Source organism: Tachysurus fulvidraco, chromosome 5, assembly GCF_022655615.1.
Source record: "Tachysurus fulvidraco isolate hzauxx_2018 chromosome 5, HZAU_PFXX_2.0, whole genome shotgun sequence".
In the NCBI taxonomy this organism is placed as follows: Eukaryota; Metazoa; Chordata; class Actinopteri; order Siluriformes; family Bagridae; genus Tachysurus; species Tachysurus fulvidraco.
Genome location: NC_062522.1, coordinates 32,162,344 through 32,185,959, shown reverse-complemented (window position 1 = coordinate 32,185,959; position 23,616 = coordinate 32,162,344). Strand labels below are relative to the sequence as shown.

At 43.8% G+C, this 23,616-nt stretch overlaps 2 protein-coding genes across 2 annotated transcripts in view; both read left to right on the top strand.

Annotated features, from left to right (window-relative positions):
• The window catches only part of gpd2 (glycerol-3-phosphate dehydrogenase 2 (mitochondrial)), a 39,807-nt gene extending 35,795 nt beyond the window's left edge, over positions 1-4,012 (top strand). Inside the window, exon 19 of the mRNA XM_047813925.1 lies at positions 3,061-4,012. The gene's annotated coding sequence lies outside the window, so the exon portion shown is untranslated. The remainder of the gene's footprint in view (positions 1-3,060) is intronic.
• An 18,258-nt stretch (positions 4,013-22,270) lies between these two features.
• Positions 22,271-22,986, top strand: LOC113657167 (keratin-associated protein 4-12-like). Its single transcript, XM_047814123.1, has 2 exons — positions 22,271-22,427; positions 22,559-22,986. Exons 1-2 carry the CDS (start codon positions 22,271-22,273, stop codon positions 22,984-22,986), a joined length of 585 nt encoding a protein of 194 aa, XP_047670079.1.
• Positions 22,987-23,616: the final 630 nt, after the last annotated feature.

Below are 23,616 nucleotides of genomic sequence, written 5' to 3'. Positions count from 1 at the left end.
TTGTTTAAGGAAAAAACCCAACTGTACAGTAAATTACTCTGCAACACCTGAGACATGGAATTATGGAATTAATTATAATGAAACGTAATTAAACACAATTAAACAGATCCGGTTGCATTTGGGTTCTTTTGTTCATTTGTGTTCGACGAAGTCATATTTCCAATCTGTCATCTTGAGCAGGTATGTCTGTCACTCACACACACACACACACACACACACACACACACACAAGCTTATACATTCATTCATTCATTCATTTTCTACCGCTTATCCGAACTTCTCGGGTCACGGGGAGCCTGTGCCTATCTCAGGCGTCATCGGGCATCGAGGCAGGATACACCCTGGACGGAGTGCCAACCCATCACAGGGCACACACACACTCTCATTCACTCACACACTCACACACTACGGACAATTTTCCAGAGATGCCAATCAACCTACCATGCATGTCTTTGGACCGGGGGAGGAAACCGGAGTACCCGGAGGAAACCCCCGAGGCACGGGGAGAACATGCAAACTCCACACACACACAAGGTGGAGGCGGGAATCGAACCCCCGACCCTGGAGGTGTGAGGCGAACGTGCTAACCACTAACCCACCATGCCCCCCTCATGCTTATACAGTTCTTCACTATTCTAATCTAATTGACTTTAAATCCACTGTATAAATCTATTACACTCTAATTCTGCTGATTGATGAGAATCACAGAATCCATCCGTGCCGTATCGGCCGTGAGGTGTCTCTTTATCTGCCTGTCCAGTAATCCCTCTGACGGCCGCTCCACGCCGAGGGATGAGGGATGCCATGGCGGTGCGACCGGCGTCCACCGCAATGCAATTAAACCACCGGCGAGGCTGCAGAGCTGCCTCTAATCCTCGGCCTCATCTGAGCAGCTGTAAGAATGTCCGTGTCAATCCTGTGTGATTGCTTGCTTCTAATAAGCATAATAACCTCGGTACGAGCATCAGCAGGATCTGTGGCCAGAGAGGCCAGAGCTAGGAACAGTGGAGGTCAGGAAATGGTGTTTAGAGGAACACGTGATCTCGGTTCTTACTCGAGAAACCAAGAGAGGCACAAACTAAAGATTTCTTAATCGTTTATATGGAAACGAGGATGAATCAGAACGAGCGCGTCGACGTAAACCTGCGATTTGCAGCCGCACTGCATTCAGAGCTGCTGTAGCAGAAAATGAATCACTTTCTGACCAATCACAATCCAGGACTCAGCAGCACTGTGTTGTAACTGCTTCTGTCTGGGACGCATCATCATGGTGCTGCAACTTCCTGCTACTGTATGTCTTCATTTCCTCCCTAAAGAGACAGGAAGCTGCTTATAAACTGTTCATGAGCAGAAGTCGTGTCTGTGGTGCTGAACATTTTGAGCACCTTCATGAGGATCAGAGACATAACAGAGAAATCATTAAAGCTTTTGGTCACGGTTATAATGACTAATGACCACGTTCGCGTCACGACATAAAGCATTCGGAAGCTATGCAGAGAGTTAGAATTTCCAGATGAACACGCAGTACACTCGATAACGCGTTATGAAGCATGAAAACATGTCATAAGATGTGTTTATAACACATTTAATCATGAATACCAAAAACCACGAACTTTATATGCATTATAACACTTTATGTCTTATGACTTCTGAAATAACTTTATATACATATAACTTTATATACAGTATATATAAAATAAAGATGCCTTTGGTTAACAATTTATGAATAGGTTATAAACTCTTTACAGCAGCATGCCTTATGAATGTTTATAACAGGTTCTGAATGTATTTTAAAGCATTTTAAATATAAAACAAGAACGTATCAGTTTCAGGAGTTTATCTGTGAAAGAAAGAGGTTATGAGGATCTTCCTGATCGAAACACTGTGGCATTGTGGGTAGTGAAGGAATCTGCTCTGTCGATTCCTTTCAGACATCTCGTCGCTGTCCTGCGCTCGGCTCAAGGACACGTTTTGTTTTGGTGAAGCATTTTATTGCTTCCCACATGTTCTGTCAGACAGCGGTGGGAAAGTGGCGCAGTTATTCTGACCCACATAAAAGATTTACACTGAAATACACTGTGTGTAAATCTGCTGCTCATACATTTATGACTTTTAGTCAGGATTAGACTGTTGTAGTCTGGATTAGACAGTTTTAGACTGCATTAGACTGTTGTAGTCTGGATTAGATTGTTTTAGACTGCATTAGACTGTTGTAGTCTGGATTAGATTGTTTTAGACTGGATTAGACTGTTGTAGTCTGGTTATAGACTTTTTTGTACTGGTTTAGACTGTTTTAGTCTGGATTAGACGGTTTTTGACTGGATAAGATTGTTGTAGTTTAGATTAGACCGTTTTAGACTGCATTAGACTGTTGTAGTCTGGATTAGATGGTTTTAGACTGCATTAGACTGTTGTAGTCTGGATTAGACGGTTTTAGACTGCATTAGACTGTTGTAGTCTGGATTAGACGGTTTTTAACTGGATTAGACTGTTGTAATCTGGTTATAGACTTTTTTGTACTGGTTTAGACTGTTTTAGTCTGGATTAGACAGATTTAGACTGCATTAGACTCTTAGTCTGGATTAGACGGTTTTTGACTGGATTAGACTGTTGTAGTCTAGATTAGTGTTTTTTGGACTGGTTTAGACTGTTTTAGTCTGGATTAGACGGTTTTAGACTGCATTAGACTGTTGGTCCGCATTTGACTGGATTTGACTGGATCAGACCGAGTTGCTGAGGTATAAAAGGAATAAAGGTCTTGGTGTAATAGTGATATAAACTGTAACACTCACTCACGATATTAACTCACTTCATAACATCAGATAAGATGTCATTGATTATTTTCCCGTGACACAGAATTTAAATATTTAATTCAGACGCTAAAACCTGCGACCTGCCGGAGATCGCTGCTGACGTGCTGACGTGTTTTTGCCTTAACAGTATCTGATACCTCTCACATCGATCATCTCACTTTTAAATCATTTTTACAGATTGTTTACCGTTAAATGAACAAAAATGTCCTGGGAATGAAACATAAGTGCTGTCTCTGTTAAACGACAGGATGTGAGGCGGAGGTTAGCTCGTAGCGGGACGCGGTCCCGCGGCCTCGGCGCTGTCAGAAGCGTCACTACCCGAGCTGAGAAAAAAATAGATTAGACCCCAATTAGAGCTCTTTCTGGTGCCGCTGTTAAAAGCTGCAGAGTCGAAGCTGGAGTAAAGGTCATCAGGAGATTTGAGTGACAGCTCCGACGTCCCCAGCTCCTAATTTCCACTGTTTTCTGGACATGTCTTTGTGCTACGGATCCAACAAGCACCAAGAAGACAAGCAACAAGCTATTCATTTCTAGGAATAAGGAGTTACAGAGCTGGCTGACGTGCGGAGACGCATTCTCAAGCCACAGCAAGTGTCAAGAAGGGATTAGGGCAGTAAGTACAGCGGGGATCAAATCTGTGGACATCTGGTCATACATGACATCCAAACCTTCCTGAAGTCTGACTGGAGAACGTACAGATGCTGAGGACATTGCTGTGGAACCCAGATATCAGCGGGACTTGACAAGAGTAACTCTCAAACTCAACAACTGTCCCCTTTAAAGCCGTGTTCTGTTTACGTCACTCAAAGCGCTGTTATAACCTACGGGATTAAACAGAATCCTGAACGAATGAAGAGAAAAAACAGCCAGAGTTCCGGCTTCAGGGACCGAAAGCTTGCTGGACGAAGCAGAAAAAGAAAGAAGGTATTTCTTATGTTGTGTAAAGCTGCTGTGAGACACTGTCTGTGCTTAAAGGGGCTGTGTGAATAATGTGCAGCTGTAAATCTGTCAATGGGGTCGCCAGATTGTTGACAAATCCCCAGCTCAAAAAACATACAAAGGCTCGAAAATACTATGAAATTTTGGGGAATCGAAAAAGGTGAATTCTTCACTCTTCCTCTTCTTCACTCCTCGTCTTCTTCATCCCCGTCTTCTTCACTCTTCCTCTTCTTCTTCATCTTCTTCACTCTTCCTGTTCTTCACTCCTCGTCTTCTTCATCCTCATCTTCTTCACTCTTCCTCTTCTTCTTCATCTTCTTCACTCTTCCTGTTCTTCACTCTTTATCTTCTTCACTCTTCCTCTTCTTCTTCATCTTCTTCACTCTTCCTGTTCTTCACTCCTCGTCTTCTTCATCCTCGTCTTCTTCACTCTTCCTCTTCTTCATCTTCTTCACTCTTCCTGTTCTTCACTCGTCGTCTTCTTCATCCTCGTCTTCTTCACTCTTCCTCTTCTTCATCTTCTTCACTCTTCCTGTTCTTCACTCCTCGTCTTCTTCATCCTCGTCTTCTTTACTCTTCCTCTTCTTCTTCATCTTCTTCACTCTTCCTGTTCTTCACTCTTTATCTTCTTCACTCTTCCTGTTCTTCACTCCTCGTCTTCTTCATCCTCGTCTTCTTCACTCTTCCTCTTCTTCTTCATCTTCTTCACTCTTCCTGTTCTTCACTCCTCGTCTTCTTCGTTTCTCGTCTTCTTCACTCTTTGTGATCTTCACTCCTCATCTTCTTCACTCCTGGTCTTTTTCACTCTTCCTGTTCTTCACTCCCCATCTTCTTCACTCTTCCTCTTTTTCACTTTTCATCTTCTTCACTCCCCATCTTCTTCATTCTTCCTCTTCTTCATTCTTCCTCTTCTTCACTCCTCATCATCTTTGTCCTTTTTAAGTAGTAAATAAATAAACAGTCTGAGTAAAATATTTATAGTAAAGCTGACCCATCGTCCACCAACAGCTGGGACTCGAAACAAAAACACTTCTGACTTCCGGTTTGAACAGAAATGCAGAAACAGAGTTTATCCTTAAACTGGAGGATGTTCTCGTGCATGTGGAGGTGCAGCTACAGCGAGAAGATCCCACACGACGCTTCGGTGACAGACGTTCCTCCTTCTCACGCCTCTGTTTGGTATTTAGAGGAAGAAATCTCCAGGGAACAAACAGTAATATGAGCCCCGAGCGTCCGAGAGCAGGACGGGGAGACGAACACAAACCCTGTACAAACACCACGACATGACAATAAATATCACACCTTATTACAGTCCAGGGAAATGCCAGAAAGCCGCGAATCTCTACGGAGGAAGAGCGAGAATCCAAATCTGCCCTCAGATTACAGCCCAAATCTGCCCTCAGATTACAGCCCAAATCTGCCCTCAGATTACAGCCCATTTCTGACCTCAGATTACAGCCCAAATCTGCCCTCAGATTACAGCCCAAATCTGCCCTCAGATTACAGCCCAAATCTGCCCTCAGATTACAGCCCAAATCTGACCTCAGATTACAGCCCAAATCTGCCCTCAGATTACAGCCCAAATCTGCCCTCAGATTACAGCCCATTTCTGACCTCAGATTACAGCCCAAATCTGCCCTCAGATTACAGCCCAAATCTGCCCTCAGATTACAGCCCAAATCTGACCTCAGATTACAGCCCAAATCTGCCCTCAGATTACTGCCCAAATCTGCTCTCAGATTACAGCCCAAATCTGCCCTCAGATTACAGCCCAAATCTGCCCTCAGATTACAGCCCAAATCTGCCCTCAGATTACAGCCCAAATCTGCCCTCAGATTACAGCCCAAATCTGCCCTCAGATTACTGCCCAAATCTGAGCTTGAAAACCAAAATCAAGATAAATCTCCCAAAGCATCAATTCTGAGTCTAGGTTTAAATCTATATCTGTCTATCAACTGTGACCTTTTATAAAAAAAAAGAACTCTTCCCGTTCTTCACTCCTCGTCTTCTTCACTCCTCCTCTTCTTCACTCTTCCTCTTCTTCACTCCTCATCTTTTTCATTCTTCCTCTTCTTCACTCCTCGTCTTCTTCACTCCTCCTCTTCTTCACTCCTCCTCTTCTTCACTCCTCGTCTTCTTCACTCCTCGTCTTCTTCACTCCTCCTCTTCTTCACTCCTCATCTTTTTCATTCTTCCTCTTCTTCACTCCTCGTCTTCTTCACTCCTCGTCTTCTTCACACCTCGTCTTCTTCACACCTCGTCTTCTTCACTCCTCGTCTTCTTCACTCCTCATCTTCTTCACACCTCGTCTTCTTCACTCCTCGTCTTCTTTACTCCTCGTCTTCACTCTTCCTCTTCTTCACACCTCGTCTTCTTCACTCCTCGTCATCTTCACTCTTCCTCTTCTTCACTCCTCGTCATCTTCACTCTTTCTCTTCTTCACTCCTCGTCTTTTTCACTCTTCCTCTTCTTCACTCCTCGTCTTTTTCACTCTGTCTTATTCACTCTTCCTCTTCTTCACTCCTCGTCATCTTCACTCTTCCTCTTCTTCACTCCTCGTCTTTTTCACTCTTCCTCTTCTTCACTCCTCGTCTTTTTCACTCTTCCTCTTCTTCACTCCTCGTCTTTTTCACTCTGTCTTATTCACTCTTCCTCTTCTTCACTCTCCCTGTTCTTCTCTCCTCATATTTTTCACTCCTCGTCTTCTTCACTCCTTGTCTTCTTCACTCCTCGTCATCTTCACTCTTCCTCTTCTTCCCTCCTCGTCTTTTTCACTCTTTGTCTCCGGTTTTGTTCAGTTTGTTGTTGCGAAGCTCTAAAATTCATGTTCAATTTTATTTCGAGTTTAAAATGAAAGTACTACATTTAAACTCGTGTGCATTGTGTCAAATTTGCTTTCTTTCCCTTCATATTTGATGAAATCATCATCATCATCATCATAATTGACTGCTGTTTTTGTTAAAAAAAAGAAAAGAAAAATATGTTTTATTTGTCGTGGCCGTGAAAATTGGTGTGCTTGATGTGTGACATCATAGAGCTTTTTTTCCTGAAATCTCATTTTATATATATATATTTATTTATTTATTTCATTTTTTTTGTGACAGTTTACAAATCATTTCTGGACAAACAATATTTAATAATTTTAATATTTAAATGAAACTGAATGTAAATATGAATATTATAAAAATAAATAAATAAATAAATAATCTAAATGTGTGTTGAAGGCGTGAGCGAACACTTTTACGCCTGCTATTAATAACTGGACTTCTTTATTTGTGGCTCGTGGAACTCGGCGCCGCTATTGTGAGCGCTCCTGTTTCTGCAAGCGTTCGGCTCCTATTTACTTTGCCTTCGTCGTCACCATCATCATCATCATCATCATCATCATCATTATTATTATTATTATTATTAGCCTGGGATAATGTCTATACTGGTGCTGCCTGGGCAGAAGGAGCGAGAGGGAGAATAATGAGGTCTGCACCGGAAGTGGCCTGAGTCAACAAGGGCAGCTCGGAGAGACGACGACGTCAGCGAGACTGAACACGACGAGGGAGAAAGGAGCAGAAAGCGAAAGTCAAGGAAAGGGTTTACTGTGTGGAGAGATTGTAATGCATAGAACACATCTGCTTGTGTTCGTGAAAGAAAGAAATAAACGACAAATATGTTAGTGTTGAAATATCCCACGTGAGTTTGGTGACTCGGTGACTCTGAGCATGATTTATTATTGTTTTTATTTATTAGTGAATAAATCCAAAAAAAGGAAGATATTCAGTGCAGAAAAAACTGCTAAAGGTTTAGTCTCAAAATCCCAGAAAGCACTGCAGGTGAAGATAAAGAGAAGGACTACCCGAGGACTAAAGCGCTGCTGCATCGCTCTCTTCATCTAGAGATGTAGTGAAGCCAAGATTAAAGGTGCGGTCTCCGATGTTTGAAAGCCAATGTTGACATATAAAATCACCAAAACAAACACGCCCCTAACCCAAACGGGTCCCACCCCTGTATCGATAGCTCCGCCCACACATACATACGTAACCCAGGCGACTAACAGAAAGAAACGTGTCTTTATCATAGCTGAAGGGAAGAACAATACGATTGTAGATAAACAAACAAGCAAAAATGCCACACAAGCATAATGATGTAAAGGACAAAGGCATATATTAGTTCTGTGTAACAAAGCAAAACCAACGTTACTCACCTATCGAGAAGGAAAAAAGCGCCTCGGCGTCTTAAGTAAAGTCGGCCACATGTTCACAGGTCGGAGTTTCCCGAGTCGATAACTCCTGAGCTAAACGCTGTTACTACACAAAACGCGGTTGTAGCTGCCTCTCTACATTACTACGATAGAAAAGAGGTGTTATTTGTGTAGTAACAGCGTTTAGCTCAGGAGTTATTGACTCGGGAAACTCCAACCTGTGAATATGTGGCCGACTTCCTGCTCCTTCAGTTCTCTCCAGCGCTGGAAAGCTGATCCTATATTAACACGTCCTACTTCTTGTCCTTATCGTAAGTCTCTTTCTTTCTTTGTTTTTATCCTCCATGTCGATGTTAAAACCGCTTTCTGCTAACGTCACACATGCGCACCGAACGCTCTCTCCGCCGCATATTGACAAGCCCCGCCCCTTTCTGCTCATTGGCTACACGTTTGTTTTGTATTTGTTTTGATTGTGGTTTGTTATTCGGCCCGACTCGGTTTTCTGAAGCATTTCTCAAAAATCGGAGACCGCACCTTTAAATCTCACCGGCAGCTTCTTTAGCACGACGTTCTGGGTAACGCGGGAAGTTCTGGAAAACTTTATATCTTGAATAAATCTTCCGTCTCGACGCTGCTGGAGATCACACGATCGTTTTCCTGCAGCTCCACAAAATATCACATCCCGGCTTCTGTAAAGGTGAAGTTTGAATCGCAAGAAGAAAAATACGCTACGTTGCTCAGAATTGAGACGTGATCCGTCAGAGCGGAGCAGATTCCGAACACACGCTCGTTAGGGGTCGTTAAAGGTTCAGGTGGAAGGTTGAATAAAAAACACACACACACACACACACATGCAGAGGGCACTGGTGTGTCAGGTGCCCCTAATTGCTCAGGAGCAGCTCTTAATTTAACAGGCGGTACAGAGGTCATTAGTATGCGAGCTGCAGCCATCTGGGATGTTTGCGCAGCGATCACAAGCCTGCTCATAAACCAGCCTTTAATTAGTCTTAATTAGAGTGAACTCGAGTCAGCAGGGAAACGAAGAGCCCCAAAGAAACGCTCTCGCAATCCCGATAATCATAATCATAATAGTAATAATAACAGCGTCCGGCTCTTCCTCCACTTTCTGCTAAAAAAAAGTCTCTCGCTGGTTAAACCGAATCAGCCGCAGTGAATATTCTCCTGGTGTTAATTAAAGAGGGACAAATAAGAACACACACACACACACACACACACACACACACACACACACACACACACACACACACACACACACACACACACACACACACACGCACGCACACGCTCGTGCTCATAAGACGTTTTTCAGAAAACATTACAAGTAACCGGAATCGGATAAAAATTCACACACATCACACACATCACACACCTCACACACATTACACACCTCACACACATCACACCTCACACACATTACACCTCACACACATTACACCTCACACACATCACACCTCACACACATCACACACCTCACACACATTACACCTCACACACATCACACACCTCACACACATTACACCTCACACACATTACACCTCACACACATCACACACCTCACACACATTACACTTCACACACCTCACACACATTACACCTCACACACCTCACACACATTACACTGCACACACCTCACACACATTACACCTCACACACATTACACTGCACACACCTCACACACATTACACTGCACACACCTCACACACATTACACCTCACACACATTACACTGCACACACCTCACACACATTACACCTCGCAAACATTACACCTCACACACGTGTATAAACCTTACACTTCTTGTCTTTTGCCTTACAGGAAGTGTAGAAAACTTCAGGTAGAAAAGTAGAGCTGCACACACACTCTGCACTGTCAGTGTTTATGAGAAAAGGCGTTGTCTGTGTGTGTGTGTGTGTGTGTGTGTGTGTGTGTGTGTGTGTGTGTGTGTGTGTGTGTGTGTGTGTGGCTTTTGTGTGTCTGTATTGTCTGTGTTGTCTGTAGTGTCTGTGTTGTGTGTGTGACTGTGTGTGTGTGTTGTCTGTATTGTCTGTGTGTGTGGCTGTGTTGTGTGTGTGTGTTTGAGTTGTCTGTGTTGTCTGTAGTGTCTGTGTGTGTGTGTGTGTGTGTGTGTGTGTGTGTGTGTGTGTGTGTGTGTGTGTGTTGTCTGTATTGTCTGTGTGTGTGGCTGTGTTGTGTGTGTGACTGTGTGTCTGAGTGATTGTGTGTGTGTGTGTGTGTGTGTGTGTGTGTGTGTGTGTGTGTGTGTGTGTGTGTGTGTTTGTGTATGTTTGTTGCTCCCTCCTCTCTCACTCTCTCCTCTTTCCATTCTTTCTCTCTCTCTCTTCAATTCATTTCATTTTATTTGTATCACGCTTTTAACATTAAAATATTATCTCTCTCTCTCTCTCTCTCTCTCTCTCTCTCTCTCTCTCTCTCTCTCTCTCTCCTCATGTACTCCGGCATCCTTCACTCCGTATGACTTTATTACCTGGGGTCTGATTAACGGGGTAATTGTTCGGACTCTGTCCTGCCGAGCCGGTCACGTCGGGGGAATAGGGCATTAGCATGCTTTAATTGGGGTTTATTTTGAAGAGAAGGCTGGAATTCACTCAGAGCTGAAGAATGAGCATCAAGTCCTTACCAGTTCTAGGTGACTCTGCTCCAATTCCCTGTCTGATCTGTGAGACAATTTCTCCTCTGACTGCCAAAGATAGTTAAAGTTTGAAACTTGATGAAATCTGGACTCTGATTGGTCGAGATGTGTGGATGAAGTTTCTGTAAGAGTTTTGACTTCTGTGTTTTATGGAGTTTGACTTATGGGACGTCAACATATAGTTTTATATAGAATAAAGAAACGTCGAGGGTGGGTGGCTTAGCGGTTAGCACATTTGCCTCACACCTCCAGGGTCGGGGGTTCGATGCCCTCCTCCGCCTTGTGTGTGTGTAGAGTTTGCATGTTCTCCCTGTGCCTCGTGGGTATCCTCCGGGTACTCCGGTTTCCTCCCCCGGTCCAAAGACATGCATGGTAGGTTGATTGGCATCTCTGGGAAATTGTCCGTAGTGTGTGAGTGTGTGAGTGAATGAGAGTGTGTGTGTGCCCTGTGATGGGTTGGCACTCCGTCCAGGGTGTATCCTGCCTCGATGCCCGATGACGCCTGAGATAGGCACAGGCTCCCCGTGACCCGAGAAGTTCGGATAAGTGGTAGAAGATGAATGGATGAATGAATGAATGAAAAGAAACGTCTGATGTTGTGTCTGTGAGTCTGATGTAAAGTGTGTTTTTCCCTCTGTTAATAAATAAATAAATCTGAGCTGCTTTTTTAGATGAACAAACACTTGGAGCATCTCCGAGAGCAGAAACGGGTGCAATATTAACATGAAGATACAAACAAGATACAACAAACCGATATTTTCTATGAATATATCACCTTCAGTATTGTAGAGAAAAACAGAAATAGTGACGAAACTCTGCACATTCTTAAAATCCCGAGTGTCTACATTCATACGAGCTCCATATAAACACCACTGTGGAGTGAGACGTGAGGAAGACGTTCGGTCGTCGACGCGGACGCCGGACAACAGGAGCGAACTCTAAAGTGGCGGAAGATAAATAAACAGGATAATAAACATGCATGCAAAAGGTAGCACAAGCTTTTAAATGTACTCAAAGCTAGTAAAGAGAATCATCATCATCATCATCATCAGCTGCACGTCACTGGTTTATATTTAAACCTTATTGTTTCATAAGAATGACTTACGCCTAAAAATAAATGCTTTGCTTTTGTAATCACTGATATGGTGACGTCAAGGAGTCTCCAGTCTGTGTGTGTGTGTGTGTGTGTGTGTGTGTGTGTGTGTGTGTGTGTGTGTGTATGAGTGTGTGTGTATATGTGTGTGTATGTGCTTATATGGGTGTGTGTGTGTGTGTGTGTGTTTATATGTGTGTGTGTGTGTGTGTGTTTGTGTGTGTGTGTGTGTGTGTGTGTGTATATGTGTTTGTGTGTGTGTGTATGAGTGTGTGTGTTTATATGTGTGTGTGTGTGTGTGTGTGTGTATGAGTGTGTGTGTGTGTTTATGTGTGTGAGTGTGTGTGTGTGTGTGTGTGTGTGTGTTTGTGTGTTTTTTTGTGTGTTGTGTGTGTTTGTTTGTGTTTGTGTGTGGTGTGTTGTAGTTTTTTTTGTTTTTGTTGTTTTTTTGTTTTTTTTTTTTTTTTTTTGTGTGTTGGTGTTTGTTTTTTTGTTTTTTTTTTTTTTTTTTTGTTTGTGTTTGTGTGTGTGTTTTTGTTTTGTTTTGTTTTTTTTTTTGTGTTTTTTTTTTTTTTGTTTTGTGTGTGTGTGTGTGTGTGTGTGTGTGTGTGTGTGTGTGTGTGTGTGTGTGCGTGCGCGTGCATGTTGGTAACAGTCAGTAAGAGTTGTAAATCCGTATAGATGTTCCTCAGGACAGGTTGCCAGATTGATGAGGAATACTTCCCTGCTCTTCCTCAGTGCTTTGTATATGCTCTTTATCCCCGGCTGCTGTCAGCGTGCGGCTTTTTGTTGGTGGAGGTTTTTTCCCTCAGCTTTCTCTCTCAGGTCCATAATGGAGCTCATTATTAACCGTCTCAATCGCTGCTTTCAGGGGAAAAAAACAACATGGTCCAGAACCTTTTTGATCCTCTAATACATAAACAAGCACTCGCTAATAGACCCCCGTCTCTGCTTTAACGGCTCTCCATGCGCTTATTAAAAGCCGTGGTGCTTTTGTGTGATGAGAAACAGAAGCTTTTCTTCGTCCGAACCCAAACTACACACGGCGTGTGACCGATGGCGAGTGTGTGATGTTTATTCTGTGTGTTGTGTGTGTACAGGCTGAGGCACGTGTGTTCCACCCAGCACTGCTTTGTCGTTTAGTTAATGTCAGGTCTGGACCTTTAGGAGCTGGAGGAAAAGCTGCGGTCGGTTCCGGACGGGACACGAGAAATGTTCTGGAATCCTCGAGGAACAAACAAATCCCTACAGAAAATCTAGAACGAGACGTCGCTGTTTAACATTAGCACGTATGCTAACATCCTCATTAACCTGCTCACCTTCCCCCAAAGACCAATTAGGAGACACACACACACACACACACACATATATATATACACATACACACACATACACACACACACACACACACACACACACATATACACACACATGCACACACACACACATGCACACACACACACACACACACACACACACACACACACACACACACACACATACATATATATATATATATATATATATATATATATATATATATATATATATATATACATACACACACACACATATACACACACACACACACACACACACACACATATATATATACACACATACACACACATACACACACACACACACACACACACACACACACATACACACACACACACACACACACACACACACACACACACACACACACACACACACCTCATCCAGTATAAAGTAGAAAGGAAGACGTCATTTTTTCTCCTGAGATTAGAAATACATTATAATAAACCTGACTGTAAACTTTATTGAGATCAGATATTAATATAGTTTTATTATAATTACAGATCATGTAGGTTTATAAAGTGTCAGTGATCTGAACAGAAATATTTACAAACAGTATTTATTTAACATTACATGAACACCTTTTACATTTTCCCGGTGGTCAGCAGATCAGTGGAGATTTTTCTGGAGACATAAAGTGTGTTCATTCTTCATGGAAAGCTCTGAGGTGCAGTTTATTTCTCATTTTTCTCTCTCTCTCTCTCTCTCTCTCTCTTTTTTTTTTTTTTTTTTTTTGCTGTACTGTTACATCCTGTATTTCAGCCTATTTTTAAGTGCCTTAATTATGGCCATGAAAGAACATGGGTCAGGGTTGCCATAGCGACTCGATAAACACACCGTTCCGCGCGTCCCTCCTTCCTACCGTGTCCGTATCTTGCAGCGCCTCGTGTTCCAGATTATTCTTTTATTATTGTGTAGATTCGGTAGAAAACCTCCAGCTTTTACTCCACCAAAGCAGCTTTATATTTATGAACCGTTTCTATGGTAACAGCAAGTGACTTTGACAAAGTTTCATAGGATTATTTATGTATTTATGTATTTATTTATTTATTTGTTTGTTTGTTTGTTCTTCTGGAGCGATAAAAGGCAGGAAGGCCGGGGGGGGGGGGATAGCTGTTTATAGCTGCTGTAAATGGATAAAAAGTAAATCAGTCTCTGTTTAAATGATTAAAACCTCGTCATCAAATTTACGTATTAAAATCAGGAACATAACGAACTCGAAGTTGGGGATGGGGGGACTTGAGTCATATGACTTGACTCGAGTCAGACTTAAGTCGCAAATTTGAGACTTGAGAAGTATTTAAAAAGACTCGACTCGACTCGTTCATGACTTGAGACTTGACTCGGACTTGAGTCAAATGACTCAGAGATGGGGACTCGAATTGACTCGAGTCAGACTTAAGTCGCAAATTTGAGACTTGAGAAATATTTAAAAAGACTCGACTCGACTCGTTCATGATTTGAGACTTGACTCGGACTTGAGTCAAATGACTCAGAGATGGGGGGACTCGACTTGACTCGAGTCAGACTTAAGTCGCAAATTTGAGACTTGAGAAATATTTAAAACGACTCGACTCGACTCGTTCATGACTTGAGACTTGACTCGGACTTGAGTCAAATGACTCAGAGAAGGGGGACTCGACTTGACTCGAGTCAGACTTAAGTCGCAAATTTGAGACTTGAGAAATATTTAAAACGACTCGACTCGACTCGTTCATGGCTTGAGACTTGACTCGGACTTGAGTCAAATGACTCAGAGAAGGGGGACTCGACTTGACTCGAGTCAGACTTAAGTCGCAAATTTGAGACTTGAGAAATATTTAAAAAAACTCGACTCGACTCGTTCATGACTTGAGACTTGACTCGGACTTGAGTCAAATGACTCAGAGATGGGGGACTCGACTTGACTCGAGTCAGACTTAAGTCGCAAATTTGAGACTTGCTTGACATATTAAAAAAAAGACTCGACTTGACTTTGACTTGAGATTCGTGACTTGAGACTTACTTGTGACTTGCACAAGTGTGACTTACATGTACTCCCACCTCTGCCACTGGGTCGCAGCGGTGTGTCGGTGATACCTTTCCTCTATCCGCACGCCGCTCAGGGGTTTATTCAGGGGTAAATGAGTGACAGGAAGCTCTACGTCAACATCCAGAGAACTTTTTTTTTCAAATAGAAAGAATTCAAAATGTGAACCTGATTCCTTCTTTAAAGTTTGTGTAAAGGATGTCGACGAGCTCTTCCTCTATAATCCTGGGCGTTACACACACGGCAGCGCTCGTGTCAGGACCGAGGCTTGTTTCTACGCCGAACATTCAGAGCGTTTGCGTGTGTTGCGTCAAAGCGTTTGCGTCTATCTTGGGAAATGTTCTCCTGTCACTTCCTCTGAATGAAAAGCCGACGCTCTTTTGTTAACGCCGGCCGCCATTTAGCATCATTTAACCATCATCGTGTTAAAGAAAAGCCTCCTGCAAAACACCTAATGACGGCGTGATTACCGCGAGCTCGCTAAATATAGGCCGTGTTCAATAAAGCTCGGTGCAGCCGGAGCGTTAAACACCGCGCGCTGATCGGACGAGTTCTGCCTTCTGATTGGCCAGAAGGTGTCGGTTCATTTTCTATAACAACGGCTCGGACGAATCGCGGCTTTACGCTAACGTGGTATGGTTGCTATAGTAACGGGGACGTAAATGAATTAAAAATTGTCGAGACTTTTTTGCATGTAACATGACAGGAGTCTCGTTTACTTTCACTCCAAACTTTCCTTCATCGCTTCTTTCTCAAGTTTGTTCTGGAGCCTCTGGAGCTCATCACGCACTGAATATAAGGAAGGATATTTTAATAAATGGCAGTTAAACAGTGAGAGATGAGAGATCTGGGCCGAGGACGTCCCCGAGGCGCCCGCCGGAGGACAGAGGACATTTTAATAGCCGTGAAAGTGTGAGTGTTTAAATGCCACTAATATGTAGGACGCAGAGACGAAGCGGGACGTGTGGAGACGTGTAAACACTGTCCACGGCTTCAGCACACCATCTCCTGCTCTTTAATGACACGACGGGCGACGCGGCCGTTGGTGGGTGGAGGGGAGGGTAAAGCACTGGCCTGCATTTCTACTCCTTTCTACTCACAGCTTCTAATTAAAATATCTCAGTTGATGATCTTTAACTTGTCTCGAGTGACGGTTTTATTTATTAAAGAACGACACGTTTTTTTTATCCGTTTGTAGTTCCGTACAACGTTGTTAGGTTACCGTAGCGATCGTCAGCTCTGACACTGGAGACTCCTTCCATCGGTGAAAACTTCACTCCACTAACGAGTGAAGATCTGTTACTATAGAAACGATAACGTGACATATCAGGAGCTGACGCTTTCTGATGAGGAATCTGTTCGTTCTCGGTGTAAAGGAAAGGAATCGGTGAGATGAGCCGTCAGCTTTTTCTTCACTTCTTCCTGAAGCGGACTCGGGACTGTGAGAGAGAGAGAGAGAGAGAGAGAGAGAGAGAGAGAGAGAGAGAGAGAGAGGGAGAGAGAGAGAAAAGAGAGAACCCACAGCGTGAGAAGGCTTCCTCGGGGTCGTGGAGGTCTGACAAAAGGCCGTGATGTGACTCTGCCCCCTGTAGGCTGACTCGGAAAGAGCCGGAGGCACAAAAACAGTTTCTTTCCCTTGTACACTTCAGGGCTGCAGAATTCTCTCTTCTGATTGGTCGATTCATTTTCCCTATCATAAACAACAGGTTTCACGATGGTTACTATGGTAACAGATTATCGCTAACAACGACGGCAAACGATCGACATCGGGAAAATGACACGGTGACGGTACGTTATCTGTAGCGATACGAGGAAGGAGTCTCCAGTGTCAGTGGTAAAGCTGCAGCTGTTAGTTTCAGGGTTTGTTTCTTCTGATTAACTTTAAAAAAAGAAAGAGAGAAAAATAAAAGAGTGCGCGGAGAGAACGACTGGAGAGAGACGCCACAGCGGGAGGGCTAGCGAGAATTAACTAGCCTCATTTACTGTGTGTTTTATTCCTTACTGAATGTCTGATCTCTGGTTTCATAGAGCAGAACTCATTGTGTGTGTGTGTGTGTGTGTGTGTGTGTGTGTGTGTGTGTGTGTGTGTGTGTGTGTGTGTGTGTGTGTGTGTGAAAGTCCCTATAAACAGTGGTCTCTCTGTGTTTTTGGCTTGAGAATTCTCTGCCCTCAGACCCACAGAACATTATATTCTTCAGCCCCAAAACCAGAAGCGCAGCACGAACACGTCGCTTTATCCTCAAATCACATCAACAGCCTGAGAGTTAGTGAAGCCTCGTAACACATTACACGTTCATAACACGTTCATAAGCGCTGCGTAGCTTTCAGACAGAGATGTCAAAACTTGTCTCACGACAGGGAGAGACAGAGAGAGAGATTTTATTATCATTCTGATTAATGATGATATAGATTCATTGGTTCGCTTCTTGTTAACGACGTGTTTATGAAGCTTTATTACGGTACATTTTCTTGAAGATCCACAACATTGAATGTAACTAGAAACATTCATTCAGTTATTCGTTCATTTACTACCGCTTATCCGAACTTCTCAGGCGTCATCGGGCATCGAGGCAGGATACACCCTGGACGGAGTGCCAACCCATCACAGGACACACACACACACTCTCATTCACTCACACACACACACACTACAGACAATTTTCCAGAGATGCCAATCAACCTACCATGCATGTCTTTGGACCGGGGGAGGAAACCGGAGTACCCGGAGGAAACCCCCGAGGCACGGGGAGAACATGCAAACTCCACACACACAAGGTGGAGGCGGGAATCGAACCCTCGACCCCGGAGGTGTGAGGCGAACGTGCTAACCACTAAGCCGCCATGCCCCCCCCCCAACTAGAAACAGACAAAAATATAATTTGATATATTAATTAAATATAATTTGAGCCATTTATTATCTCCTATTCGTACAGGTTGAGGGCCTTGCTCAAGGGCCCAGCAGTGGCACTTTGGTGGACCTGGGATTTAAGCTCACAACCTTCTGGTCAGTAATCCAACACCTTAGCCACTAAGCTACTAAATTCTCCTGGAAGATGGTGCTGGGGCTGGGGTTGGGTGGGGTGGGGGTGGGGTAATTACACTGAACTCTGAGATTTCTGGTGATTATATTTTACAAACCGACAACAAAACGCTGCGAGTTTTGACTGATGACCTTCTGTCAGAGCTGCTCGACGGAAGTGTTACTCGGCGTCGGGGACGTTATCAAACAGTCTGTGCGTCGTGTTGTTGTCTGTGTCGGTCGTTAACACATAGCTCGTTAAGGCACTCGCACTCGCACCGGCGCATCGTGTGGGCGAGTCCCCGACGATGACCCTGTGTGGACCAGACTCTCCAAGCGAGACCCGTCTTCCTGCAGCTCTGAGCGTCTGCGCTGGAGAGATTAATAAATTAGAAATTAAAATGGAGTCCCGAGGGAGTTCGTCTCTGCACAAACCCAGCCCCTTCCTCTCCCCCTCACACACACACACACACACACACACACACACACACACTCCAGCGGATGTTTCTGAGAAGCCTCCTGAATAATCACAACTGCTCCAGATGTGCGGCATTGTGTCCGTGGCGGAGGTGAGCACGTGGGTGTTTCTGCGCTTTGTCGCAGGCGGAGACTCTTTCAGTGGCCCCCGGCGTGCCGATAAGATTGAGTATTAACCGGGGGACGGCGGATCGTCGCATCACAATAAATCGCTGTCAATCAAAACGTCTCGCCGGGGGAAACCTTCTGACCCGTTTCTTTTTCCGAGGGCTGGGTCTGTTCTGCTTCCTGTTCTCACCTGTATAAGGTTCTAGGCTGGGAACAAAGACATCACTCATCGCTCATGAGTGTGTGAATAGAATCGGACGGAAGACGCCGTTTTAAGCGGGAAAAAACCCCGCGATCGCTCCGTGTCCGTGTTTGACGGACTCGCTTAAAACTAATCAGTGCTACTTTGTTTTGTTGTCCATGATGTGAGCAGCCATTTTGTTTTGGTGTCACTTCGTGAACTCAGACTTAAAGACAGGATCGTGAGCGGCCATTTTGTTCTGATGAACCTCGTCGTTGTGTCCGAGTCACAGCTTCGACCGCGGCGTCACGTAGGAGCGCTTTTTTTCCCTGAGCGAACGCGAAGGCCTCTCCGGAGTGACGAACGGCGGTCAGCACACACAGAATGCGCAGTCTTGCGTGGGACAGCGGAGAAATTCCCCCCACACACACACATCATTCCCACCCCTGCCTCATGCCTCAGCACAAAGGCACTAAAATTACCCTCACCCCCACCAGCAGCCCAGTGTGGAGTCCTGTGTGAAATAAACACTTTCACTGCCATTCTTTTCTCTCTCTCTCTCTCTCTCTCTCTCTCTCTCTCCCTCTCTCTCTCTCTCTCTCTCTCTCTCTCTCCAGCAAATATTTTCCACAGCGTCGCAGCACAAAGCCGGCATTGTGGCCGAGAGCAGAAGAGGGACGATGCAGGGGTGAATGCGTCCTCTTCAGATCGGACCTCAGATCCAAACACAGCGACTGACTCGGACACACGACACTTCCGCTGATTGTCTCCGTCGCCGAACTTTATTTGTTTGTTTGTTTATGAACCCAAGTGAACACTCAGATGGTGAATCGATTTCCAGCAGCCACCTGATGATGTCACAGTGTGTTTTACAGCTGACCAATCAGAAGCTTCACTTTAAACTTTTTTTTCTCATTTTTATGTTATTATTTATTTATTTTTATTTTTTTTGTGGCTATTTTCTTTCATTTCCTTTTCTTTCCTCCATCCAGCTATTTCTTTCTTTCTTTTCTTTTTTCCTTTCTTTCTTTCTATCTGTTGGAACTCAGCATGTTTCCTGCAGGAAATGCAAATCTGCTTTCTTTTAATATTTGAGTTCTTCTTTCTCTTTATGTAAATTATTCATCAGTGAATACAGTGTGTATGGAAATAGCCACAAAAGACACTTCTCCATCCCAAGTGCATAATGTGTGTGTGTGTGTGTGTGTGTGTGTGTGTGTGTGTGTGTGTGTGTGTGTGTGTGTGTGTGTGTGTGTGTGTGTGTGTGTGTGCGTGCGTGCGTGCGTGTGTGTGTCTGTGTGTGTGTGTGTGTGTGCGTGTGTGTGTGTGTGTGTGTATGAGTGTGTGTGTGAGTGTGTGTGTGTGTGTGTTGTGTGATTGTGGTGATGCGGAATGTGTGGTGAGTGTGTGACGGTGTGTGGCTGTGATGAAGTGTGTGATGTTCAGTGCTGTGTGATCGTGTGTGTGTTGTATCGTTGTGGGTGTTGTGGTCTGCCTGTTGTGGCGTGTGGGTGTGGTGTGTGTGTGTCGTGGTTGGTGTGTGCTGTGACGTGAGTGCGTGTTAGTTTGTGTTGTATGTGGTGTGTGTGGTTGTGTGAGATGTGTGTGTGTGTTGTGTATGAGGTGTGTGTGTGAGTGGTGTTTGTGGTTGTGTGTGTGGTGTGTTGAGTGTGTGGTGGTGTTTTTTTTATTTTTTTTCTTGTTTTTTTGTTTTTTTGTCTTTTTTTGTTTTTTTGTGTGATTCTGTTTTGGCTTGTTTATTTGTTTTCTGCATGTGTTTTTCTTGGATATTTTTTGTTTGTTTTTTTGTCTTTTTTTTCGTTTTTTTTTTTTTTTTTTTCTTGTTCTTGTTTTTTTTTTTTTTTTTGCTTTCTTTGTTTTTTTTTTTTTTCAATTTTTTTTATCTCATCGTCATTTTTTTGGTGTTTTTTTTTTTTTTATACTCTTTTTTTTAGTTATTATTTTTTTTTTTATTTTTTTTTTTTTGTTTTTTTTATTTATTTTTTTTCTGATTGTGTGTGTGAGTGTGTGTGGTGTGTGTCGGTGTGAGGAAGCGTGTGTGTGTTGTGTGTGAGTGTGCGCGTTTGTTTGTGTGGGTGTGTGTGGTGTGGTGTGTGTGCGTTGTGTGTGTGCGTGTGCCGTGTGTTGCCGTGTGCGTGTGTGGTGTGTGTGCGCGTTTGTGCGTTTGTTCGTGTGTGTTCTCTTTTTTTTTTTGTGTTGCGGTTGTGTCTTTGTTTTTTGTCTTTACTTATTTGTTCTTTTTTTTTTTTTTGTTTTTATTTTTTTTTTTTTTTTTTTTTTTGTATTTTTGTTTAGTTTTTTTTTTATTTTTTGTTTATATTTTTTTTCTATTTTTTTTTTTTTTTGTTTTTTTTTTTTTTTGGTTTTTATAATTTTTTTGTTGTATCTTTTGGTTTATTTTTTTCGCTTGCTGATTCTTCCAAACCTCATTGTCCTCTTTCCCTTCCTCATTATCAGCCCTCCAGGCTGAGGGTTTATCTCAAAACTCTTTCACGGTTTTTTCTTTGCCATCTTACCTGGAGTTCACCGTCACTTACTTTTTCCCGATGTGCACCCTCCTTCCCTTGTCCTCCGTCTCCTGAGTATCTTTCACTCCACTAAAGCGCCAGAAGCCCGCTCCCCCCGCCGCTACCTTCCTCCTTTTCCCGCCCCCTAACTACAGGAGCGCGCACACGCTCCCGTTCTGCCTTTTGATCCGAATGCTTCCTTTCACCCTCCTTCCTATTTCCAGTCTTACCTTATTTCAAACATCATTAAAAAACTGTACTGTCACATCATTGTAAAGGAGATGTTGTGTATAAACAGGCGACACATTAAAGTGTGTGTCACTGAATCAGTATCAGTCTACCTGCTCATCCTCCCAGGGCCGGCGGGGGGCAGGGGAGGGCTTCAGGACACAGCTGACATTTTACATTACTAACAAACCACCACAACAGAGCGAGGGAGAGAGAGAGAGAGAGAGAGAGAGAGAGAGAGAGAGAGAGAGAGAGAGAGAAGGGGAGGGGGGTTGGGGGGTTGGGGTCAGAGAGAAAGTCATGGCTAAGGATGAAAAGCTGTTGCGTGTCACGAAAGGTTAATTGGGACGAGTGCGGAAGGGACAAAGATGGACACTGACCAGGATGTTGCTGTGACCCTGAGCTTTGGGACACCTCACTAAACACACACACACACACACACACACACACACACACTCGTGCTGCCCTTCACCAAGATGAGCTGACATTTGTCACTATTCAAATGGAGCCAAGTCACTTATTAGACCAGACCAGGCCAAAATGTCTGTCTCTCTTTCTCCCTCTCTCTCTCTCTCTCTCTCTCTCTCTCTCTCTCTCTCTCTCTCTCTCTCTCTCTCTGATAACATTAAATGCCACATTTGATTGTAGCTGGATGTATAAATGGACAGAGAATGTGACGTGTAAGGTGACGTGTGAGGTGACGTGTGAGGTGACGTGTGAGGTGACTTGTGAGGTGACGTGTGAGGTGACGTGTAAGGTGACATGTAAGGTGACGTGTAAGGTGACGTGTGAGGTGTGTGAGGTGAAGTGTGAGGTGACGTGTGAGGTGACGTGTGAGGTGTGTGAGGTGAAGTGTGAGGTGACGTGTGAGGTGACGTGTGAGGTGTGTGAGGTGAAGTGTGAGGTGAAGTGTGAGGTGACGTGTGAGGTGACGTGTAAGGTGACGTGGAGGTGACGTGTAAGGTGACGTGTAAGGTGACGTGTGAGGTGACGTGTGAGGTGACGTGTGAGGTGACGTGTGAGGTGACGTGTGAGGTGACGTGTGAGGCGACGTGTAAGGCGACGTGTAAGGTGACGTGTGAGGTGACGTGTAAGGTGACGTGTAAGGTGACGTGTGAGGTGAAGTGTAAGGTGACATGTAAGGTGACGTGTGAGGTGAAGTGTAAGGTGACGTGTGAGGTGACGTGTGAGGTGACGTGTGAGATGACGTGTGAGGTGACGTTTAAGGTGACGTGTGAGGTGACGTGTGAGGTGACGTGTGAGGTGACGTGTGAGGTGACGTGTGAGGTGAAGTGTAAGGTGACGTGTAAGGTGACGTGTAAGGTGACGTGTAAGGTGACGTGTAAGGTGACGTGTAAGGTGACGTGAGAGGTGACGTGTAAGGTGACGTGAGATCTTCATGTTCCTCCATAAACACCAGATCAGGAGCAGCTTTATTCCTCTGAATAAACCTTCATTATCTGAAGAGGAGAAGAGCAGCACAGACCAACACCGCCATCTAGTGTTCAGTCGAGGTAACACAACCAAGCACAATACAACGAAACATAGTATCACACAACACAATACAAAAAACTTAACACTATAACACAAAACTAAAATAACACAACACAAAACAACACACACCAGCACATAGTATCACACAACACAAAACAACACAACACACAACAGAACATTGTATCACACAACACAAAACAACACAACACACATCCCAAAACAACACAACACACACCAGCACATGGTATCACACAATACAAAACAACACAACACACTACACAAAACAACACAACACACAAAACAAAAAGCACAAAACAACACAAAACAACACAACACACAACAGCACATAGTATCAAACAACAAAAAACAACACAAAACGATGCGAAATATCACAACACAATACAACAAAACACACCACACAATACACATCACAAAACAAGACAAAGCAGAACAACACAACATAGTACAACATAAAACAATGTCTCACACACACACACACACACA

Coding starts and splice junctions, on each gene's coding strand:
- LOC113657167 (XM_047814123.1), top strand. CDS start 22,271: ATGTATAAATGGACAGAGAATGTGACGTGTAAGGTGACGTGTGAGGTG. Junction 22,428..22,558: donor TGAGGTGTGTGAGGTGAAGT/GTGAGGTGACGT, acceptor GTGACGTGTAAG/GTGACGTGGAGGTGACGTGT.